Source organism: Clavelina lepadiformis, chromosome 3, assembly GCF_947623445.1.
Source record: "Clavelina lepadiformis chromosome 3, kaClaLepa1.1, whole genome shotgun sequence".
NCBI lineage: Eukaryota > Metazoa > Chordata > Ascidiacea > Aplousobranchia > Clavelinidae > Clavelina > Clavelina lepadiformis.
In genome coordinates this window covers 15095042-15104528 of record NC_135242.1, presented here as the reverse complement: position 1 = coordinate 15104528, position 9487 = coordinate 15095042, and the positions used below count along the sequence as shown (strand labels likewise).

The 9487-nt window shown below is 35.3% G+C and overlaps 1 protein-coding gene across 1 annotated transcript; it reads right to left on the bottom strand.

Moving 5' to 3' along the window:
- Positions 1–2519: 2519 nt before the first annotated feature.
- LOC143449820 (sigma non-opioid intracellular receptor 1-like) lies at positions 2520–8881 on the bottom strand (the record flags this gene model as incomplete). Its single annotated transcript, XM_076950146.1, has 7 exons — positions 2520–3280; positions 5163–5342; positions 6291–6383; positions 6516–6608; positions 7175–7276; positions 8656–8741; positions 8808–8881. Coding segments are annotated over 7 exons (798 nt in total), but the record flags the coding sequence as incomplete, so codon positions are not given.
- Positions 8882–9487: the final 606 nt, after the last annotated feature.

Genomic DNA, 9487 nt, shown 5'->3' with positions numbered 1-9487 from the left:
GTAAATTTACTAAAAAAGCAGATTATTCGAAAAACCTATATGGTCTCTTTGAAATTTTGCACATAGTTTTAGTATGCCTTGGAGTCTTGGACCAACAATCCATGAAATACTATGAAAAATATTATTCGTTTGTCCATTACTTGTGTGAAGTATTACACAACAAACATATTCGCCATAAAGACCGCGTACACTGGCGGCTGTTGTTATAGGATGAGCGAGGACGATTGATAAGTTGTTTTGCTTCTGCTTGGATGATATGAGTTGTCATTTCTCAAACGGCGTTAGTTGCTTGTTCACTATGCTGTTAGTTGCTTAAATTCTGTCAATGCATATTACTAAATGATAAAGTTCCCATTTTATTTATTGAAATGGTGACAATTATCGGACACAATGGCTTTCACCTTCGGGCAAAGCTTACTGAATGTTACATTGCGCTTCGTAACAAGCGAAAAAGAAAGGGGTAAAGGAGAGATTGAACACATTACAACAGTATTATATGTGGCACACCAATTCAAGCGACGTAATTTTATCTGAACGTCATTAAGAAAAATTTAAGTTTGATCAACAACTGAATTACAAAATCCCAAAATAAAATTTCAGCGTTTCCAAAACAACTCGTGACGTAACCGTCACAATACCATTAAAAAGCCATGATTCAAACTTTAGAGGCGCACAATATACACCAAAATTTTGGGCCAAAAAACAATTTTAGCTACTTTCATGGCAATTTTTAGACTATACCTGCACGCGACCTAGGACATTAATGCACGCCAACTGGTAGGGTAATTTGAATGCTAAAAACAACACCAACCATACAGCCCTCTGATTGGTCTAGCCAACTATTTAAATCAGCTGTTTCGACAACCAAAATTTTTTGAAAGCTAGACGCAGTTGATTACACTGGTCGACATGATTTTTATTTTCTGGCAAAAATGGTGACTTCTAAGATAATTTGCTCACGCTGATTACGAATATGAAGTCGCTTTTTTTCTGTCACGTCAAGATTTTTTATAATTTGTGATTTAAAATTTTGCACTTCATTACTAATAACAGCCTGTTCTATGAAGTATTCCTCGTTGTTGGGTCATACTTACTATTGTCATAGCCATTATACATCATTGTGACGTCATAATGATTTTATTGTGAGTAAACCAGGCTACATACAAGCACATGTACAGTACCATATGCCAGCTTGTGCGTATCGAAGTCAAGCCTAAAAGCTGTATTGTTGCACAATACAAATCAATTTGCTTCTATCCCTGTAGCTCATTCAACTAGCATGAAGGAGTCTTACAAAAATATGAAACTTTTTCTTTCGAAGTTGCAATATAGCACTCATACATGGAAAGTTTGCGTTGATTTTAAAGTCCTAAATATGCTACTGGGTCAACAATCTGAATTTACAAAGTACCCTTGTTTTATGTGTGAATGGGACAGCCGAGACAGGAGAAATCATTGGATTAAACGTGAGTGGCCGTTGAGGGAGTATCTTACACCAGGCTATAAAAATGTTTTACAGCCTGCTCTTATCGACAGATCTAATGTTATACTTCCACCATTACATATTAAACTGGGTCTCATGAAACAGTTTGTAAAAGCTCTCAACAAAGAAGGTGTATGTTTTAAATACATTCGGGAAAAGTTTCCACACTTGAGTGCCGAGAAAGTTAAAGAGGGTGTATTTGTTGGACCTCAAATCAGAACACTCACCAAAGACCCCCAATTTCTTATTACCATGATGGATGTGGAAAAAAAAGCATGGCTCTCTTTTACCGAAGTTGTATCTAAATTTATTGGAAATACTAAAGATCCGGATTACCAAAATATTGCAGAAAACATGTTGGTTTCTTATCAAGCACTTGGTTGTCTAATGAGCTTAAAGGTTCATTTTCTACACGCACATTTGGACTATTTTCCTAAAAACTTGGGTGACATGAGTGAGGAGCATGGTGAACGTTTTCACCAGGACATCAAAGCCATGGATACGCGGTATCAAGGGCGATGGGATGTAACGATGATGGCGGACTACTGTTGGTGCCTGAAACGCGACTGCGAGAAGAGTGAGGCTGCAAGAAAAGCTAAAAGAAGAAAATACATGCCAAACACCTATAAGAAAGAAAAGTTGTTTGAATCAAAAGTTTATTGATCAAATGAACATAATTATGTGCTACTGGGGTCTAGGGTTTAGGTTTAGAGGGTAAAGGTTTAAGCTAACAAAATCTCAAATCCAATTGAGTAAGTTAAGCGCCTTGTAGGCTGTGTTTCGTTTCACGTACGGAGCTCTTGGCCTGTAATAGGGCACAAGCGCCCTTAATAAAACCATTTTTGAGTAAAATTTTCATTCAATTTTTGCAAAAAAGTGTGACGTGATGGGTGAATTCTGACTGCAAATTCAGAATCAGCATAGTCAAATTAGGTAAACTCAATTAATTGTTTGAAAAAAATAAAAAAAAAGTTGAAAAATGTCGCCTAGTGTTATGAAACAATCATAAACGGCATATAATCTAAGACATTCTAGGTCATTGGAAGGTAAGCCTTTATTATAAAACAATTTTTCGGTGTTTTACAGGGAGTAACAACTTTGCAATGCTTATGATTCCATATTAAAACTAGCTTGGCAGAAAGTAAGATACTTTGCGGACCTGCAAAAAAATTAGGCGGACCAGCAGTTGGGAACCACTGATTTAAATGCTTTCTTAAGACGTCCAACACAAACATAGAGATCTTAGTATTACACAGTTGATGGCATCTAAAGAAAAAGATTAAGCAACATATCGACCAGTTTGTACAAAAGTGAGTGCTGCACAAACAAGTAAGTTTCTGAAATATCTGTCTGCAATTTATTAATATAAGAATGCGAAGGCGTGATCTCCCTAGAGAACACATGCTGCACTTCGAACCCTTAACCATTAAATGTAATCAAATAATAAAAGAATTTGCCAGTATTTCGTACAATGCGTTTAATATTGACACAAACAGGCAAGCAAAAACGTTTAGCTGGAAAGCGGTATGTCAGGAGCGCAAAGACAGCAGCAGTTACGCATCAAATCACAGTCAAGATCTGTTCTCATGCACAGCTACATTCGACTTTTCGAGTTCTCTGCTTCTGTTTACTGCGCGACGTGCGACGTTACATTCCATGCAGTTTGAACCGTCACAAAAATTCTCTTCATAAGTCCAGAAAACCAACCCAAAAAGTATGATCCAGATAAGGCGTCCCATAGATATAATGCATAGTTCTCTGCCCATTTCCAAAGATATAAGTGGCTAACTGCAAGAGCTGAAAAGAATTTATGATATGTTATGTTTACATATTTCTTTGACACGTTTCCGCGCTGCAATCTCATAAAGCTGTTTAACTGAGTGGTACAAATATGCTGATGAAGACACAAAGGGAAGGGGAGTGAAATTATACTTGATTTCCATAGTTAGTGGAAAGCCATTGCCTCTGCAAAGAATGACGTGATGCTATATCTGTATTTCACTTCACGTAAGTATTTTACAAGACAGGTAGCCTACACCTATAGCCAGGGATGTGTTGAACACCTACCCGAATGCCACCGCTTCACTCTCGGGTTTATCGAAAGCGTTACTTTTTCGTAAGAATATTTATTACTGTGGGAGAGTTCGTTTCAAAAGAAACGTAAAGACTTATATTGTGCCATAAAGTGTTCTTTCAATCGCTTTCAGGATAGTTCTTTTCGTTTTATCATAATTTTATCAACATTTTGACCCTGTTTGACATTCGATGTTAGCAACTTTTGGCTTTTCTCCTGTGACTAAAACGAAACACTACCAAAAGGAACGCAATTTAATTGGGATATGTAGGCTACGTATAGCTGCCGCGGGAGAATTAATCTAATAAACTATAAGCTTACTTTATTGCAAACTCCGTGTTCTATTATTTGCTATCGGCAGTTATTTTTTTGCGTGCGGTACCGTTATTATGTTCATGAATAAGATCTATCATTCTCACAGACGGATCCCGAAAAATGCGTTAGCTGAAGAGGGTCAAATCAAACAGAACATTCGAGCAAAAATCATTATTTTTCTTTATGAAATAAAATCATATACTGTACAGGATATATGCAATAACTAAAGACAATCAGTCAATAACCAAGACCTTGAGAATTCACAAACAGAAACAGATTAGTATTGGCATCTGTTGAAACAAGGATATCCCTGTGTTGATGCTGCAGGGCTAAACCACTTAGCCTCTCTTCGCCTATGTATGTTGTTCCTCAAAATGTTTTTGATGCACTGATCACCCCATTCACCCCCACTGGATACGCCCCTGTTCTGTTAATCAACTGGTTTCATTTAATACGATAACTAATATGTAGCATACGTACTAACCAAACATATAGCCCAAGCCCTAGGCGTTAGTATATCTATAAAGGCGCTTTGCCTAAACTTAAATTTTCTTTCCTTCATGATGACGTCACACATTAAAGCTAGGTTCAGGGGGCAGTCATTTTAAGATGTTCATACAACCACAAAGTGTCTGCTTTGGCCGAAAACTCGCATTTCGGTATTCTATGCGGTCATTGCAAAAAAACGTAACCGGTATTGTCAAAAAAATGCTGAAAGATCCAGAATAGCCAAACCCTTGCAGAAAAACGTTCTGCGCTGTAGCTTAGTAGTCGGAAAGATGGCAGCATATTACTAACTTTTACATTTTACATTAACTTCAAAATATGAAGGTAATCAAAACGTTTTATTATATGCTGGTTTAACACTGTTAACCTACTATCAACTTTTAAATTATGAATTAACTTTTTGTCTTAATCTTTTAGAATGTATGACTGGAAAGGGTGTATGGAGAAACACTGTATCAGGAAAAGTGAAAAGTGTTTTTATGCAATTAATTGAAATACTACACTATAAGTTATTAATTTTATAAAATAAAACTATTAATATTTATGCTGATGGTGTCAAACAGGTCATAAAAATTCGTTATTACGTCACAAACATTATTTGTTGGGTCAAGAGTTTAACCACTGTACTCAGCCAAGAACACCACATAGAACACTCGTAGCACTGCCAAATTTTTTTGTTCTTGATTGGGAGCCTTCATACGACTGTTCTTAAGAATGATTGTTATATCAACATAATTTGGGTTATCATGAACCCAAACTTTGTTGATATTTGCACAAGCCTACCTTTGAGATAATGCCATATGGTAGCCAATACCAGCAAAATGTCACAATCACTGAACAATGAATTGGAGATCCCGTGTCCCATTGAGAGTGGAAGAAAGCCCCTACCATAAAGAAGTAACGTTGTGCCACTGGAAAGCTTAACAGTAGAGGATCTTCCTGATCTTAAGACATGACTATTGCCTGAAAGGAAAAAGATTAGCACATTTAAAGACATTACAGATAGCTAAGTTTTAGATGGTTTAAGCACTGAGCTCGCAATTAAGTCATCACTGTTGAAAACTCCGTGGCATTCAATATAGTACAATAAAGAATGCGCTCATGAACAGCTAATTAGCCGAAAAAAGTTGCAAAACACCAAAGGCTTCAAAACATGCAAAATGATAATACTACTACAATTTTGGTATAAAACTGCAGGTTGGCATGGCCACTAAGCCCAGAAAAGGTGGGGATTCTTGAGCGAACTTAATGTCAAGGGCAAGTATAAAAAAATTGAAGCAATTTTTACTCCTGCACAATCTGGATAGTAGAGACCACAGTCATGCACCTTGTGACATCATAATTTTGAAAAACAATATAATTATTGTAATTAGTAAATAATTAATTAGTATAATTATTTGTCATAATATCCGAATGGTCATAATAACCAAAACTGCTACAGTACTGATTAACCACATCAGGATCAATACAGTTTAGTATAAATAACAAAGTATGTCAAATTTATCATTTAATTCACTAACATTAAGTAGTAACATTAAAAAGAACATCAATAGGTGAATTGGAAATACAAGTGGCACAACCGTCACAGTCAAGTTGCATAACTGACACAAAAAGTTGATAGAAAAATCTGAAATAGATGGAAAATGTGGTCATAATATCCGAAGACTGGTCATAGTAAAAGGAGAGTTATATATAGTAAAATTCGGGACCACAACAAAATGGTCATATAAAGTGGGTGGTCATATTATGCACATTCTACTGTACTATTAAAAAATTGTTTCTTTGAGATACTAAATGAACTCTTGGATTTAAGGTCAATTTGTTTTTATACCTGCCCTTCACTTTAAGCCATACAATAACTTTCTTAGTCATTCAAATGTTGACAAGTTCGACATTTTTTGATTTAAATACCTGGAGAAATCATGATTGCTGGTGCAACATTATCAACTGACTCCATCAGATTTCCTTGCAACACAGTTACAGATATGTTCATGAAGTGACGACCTTGAGTTAATATAAAACAAATGATATGCCAAGACATGTACAAACTTATACTTGACTTTTGATGATGTAAGTAACTCCAATTTAATACTATACTTTACTGATTCTGCTAGCAATTCAAACTAATATACACACCTGTAGTCCCAGTTGATTCGATTTCTGAATGATATAGTGCTAAAAATTCTGTGAATGAAGCATACAACAATGCTATAGATCCATGCACGCCCCCTAAATATAGCATGTACTCAATATTTAAGATTTTTTCGAAATTTCATTGTGCCCACAAAAAACAACATGCTGCAAAATTGTGGGTAGAACTTGTTACGAAAAATCAGTTGCATAAATATTTAATTGGATCCAAAGTCAGCTAGTGTAGGGTCTTAAAAAGCAGAAATATGATTCGGCCACAGTTGGGCATTCTCAGTCAGTGGAAATAAATAAAATACAACAACAAACACTACCAGTGAAAATTGAAGCTAAAAAATTATACTGGCACAGAATTTTATTTTTATAACTAATAAAAAAGTATCATAAATAAAAAAAAGGGTTTCAAGATTAAAATGTTTACTATTAAACAGAAAAAACAAACAAATAGCATATAGCTATGCTATAGCATACAAATGGATACATAATTGGTATTATTACTCTAACTAACAAGAAAAATTATACGAGGTATAGCCTATCTTCCAGAAACAACTTAAAGAGTAAAGAAACAAAGACATCTTTATTCTTTAAATTTACAGTCAGCAATTACTTTTAAACACATTCTATGAAACATAGTCAGATTTCCTTACCTGCACTGGAAGGTAGCCATGGAAATTGAGCCTCTTTAAATATATTTTCAGGATAGTTTGTTGCAAAAACTCGACGAATTTCATTTTCAGAATAGGAAGATCCTTAAATATACAAAATGGTATAATATAATGAGACAAACATACATGCGAAAGACGTTAAGAAGTAATAAATGCTTGCAACAATTACATAGCAAAACATATGCATACAGGCAATGATTAAAATGGTTTATTGATTAAATTCCTACGGGGCATGGCCCCCCGCCCCCTAAGTAAGTGCTAATGTTAGGACTTTAGTAACAAAGCAATTACTGAAACTGGAACTGTTTATCAGCTATAATATACTATTGCATGTTTTGCACCAAAGATGTTGCTTTTGTCTACGGTTACATTTACAGTATAAAGAAACAGAATGTGAAAGATGTAAACAGGGAGATTTGCAAAAAAAGTTATTTAGTTAACTTCAAACTCGGTGAATAACTCAAAATTAAGTCCATTGAGCAGTGAAGTAGTGCATTACATATGCAATTTTTGTTTTGCATGTCAAGCGAAAAGTGAGAAATAATCAACTAGAAGTAAATACAAACCAAATTATTACATTTAAACGCACCGCATATACCATGCAAACGCTTACGCATTTTACGTCGCATACTTTGCTGATCAGTGATCACCTATCTACCCGCCATATCGAACAAAGTCCACTGTGTAGGATTCAAACCACTGTAAAATAACAACTAGGCAACGGTTTCATAGTGACTGCACCCAACTCAATTGCACATTTCTACCCAACGTAATTACATATTTGCACTCACACGTGATTGCACCAACACGTGATTGCACCAACACGTGATTGCACCCACACGTAATTGCAGTATTGCACCCACACGTAATTGCACCCACACTGGATTGCACATGTTAAGGATTCGGAACTGTACCAAGCAAGCACTGTAATATATAAGGAAATATGATCACATGTACAGAATTTTTTATAATTGAACTGTCAGGTTGCGAAATGCTGTTCGCACTATATGGGGCATTATTGCCTCTAATGCTCTTTCACAAACACCATTTTAGAGGCCATCGGTGTTTTCACGTTTTTATTCTTTTTCGTTTATCATGTTTTGTTGTGTGCAATTGCTTATCAGTTCTATATATAACCTAAGAAAACATATATATATGCATATATACCTTAACAGGTGGGTTACACAGCATCAAAATATTTTTACATGACATTACAAAATCTTTATATATAGCCTTGCAAAATTGTTCACCATAAGTTTAAAGCTATTATTATATGTATAAATATTAGAATACATTTCATAATTTGAGCTTTCCACGTTATGGACAGGCTAGCCAAACACAGAAATTTATCAAATTCCATAATAATTCGCTTCTTCTGAGTATTTTTTCTATTTATTATGACAAGTGGGGGAGCAAATACTGCCCTGTTCCCGGATCCAGGGCACTGAGCACCCTATATGTACCTCTCTGATTCCATATTGTTGGCAATTTCGTATTGGTGCAATCCCATGTGGATGCATTTCCTTGTGGGTGCAATACCGTGGCCACCCTATATAAGGCAACATATTCTCAAATTATCTTTTTTATCCCCTAAAGAAATTCATATGCTACCAACCTGAGTGAAATCTTTATAATCCAATGCCCAGAACGCTTGTAATTTAAAAAAGAATCAAAGTGGGTTGACAATTTTCATTGTTAAGTTGTCCTAGGGTTAGGTAACCAGTGTACGAAAAATAACTCTACCTTGCTGATTCAAACAAAAATAACATAAAACATGTTATACTCAACGTACCACAACAAAATTTATACCATCACATGCATCCTACATAATCTACTTTTAGATAAGCCAAACAAAATAGGCCATATCCAATTGGAAATATTCAAAAACCAATGGTATGTGTAAGCTGACTACATGAGCATGCTTTCTCTGCTTGTTTGTATACTGACAACTAAGATATATTATATATTATTATATACTAAGATATAGACATCAATTAACATTAATTTGCTATCAATAACATTGCATTTTTCCATAGTTGATCTTTTTTCGTACACTGGCTCCAGTACAAAGTTCAATCACAAGCAGAGAAAGTAGTTAAAAAGAAATTTACAGAAAAGATGTCAAATACTGGTGTGAACCAACATGAGAACAAAGATTGTACACTGTTATGTGCGAGTGTGCATTACATGTCCCTGTTTGGGAATTAGTTAGCATACAAAGTAGCTTTTTTGACCTATTTTGTGCACCAGATAGATACTTTGTGCACCAGAGATGTCCGGTGCACTACACTTTCT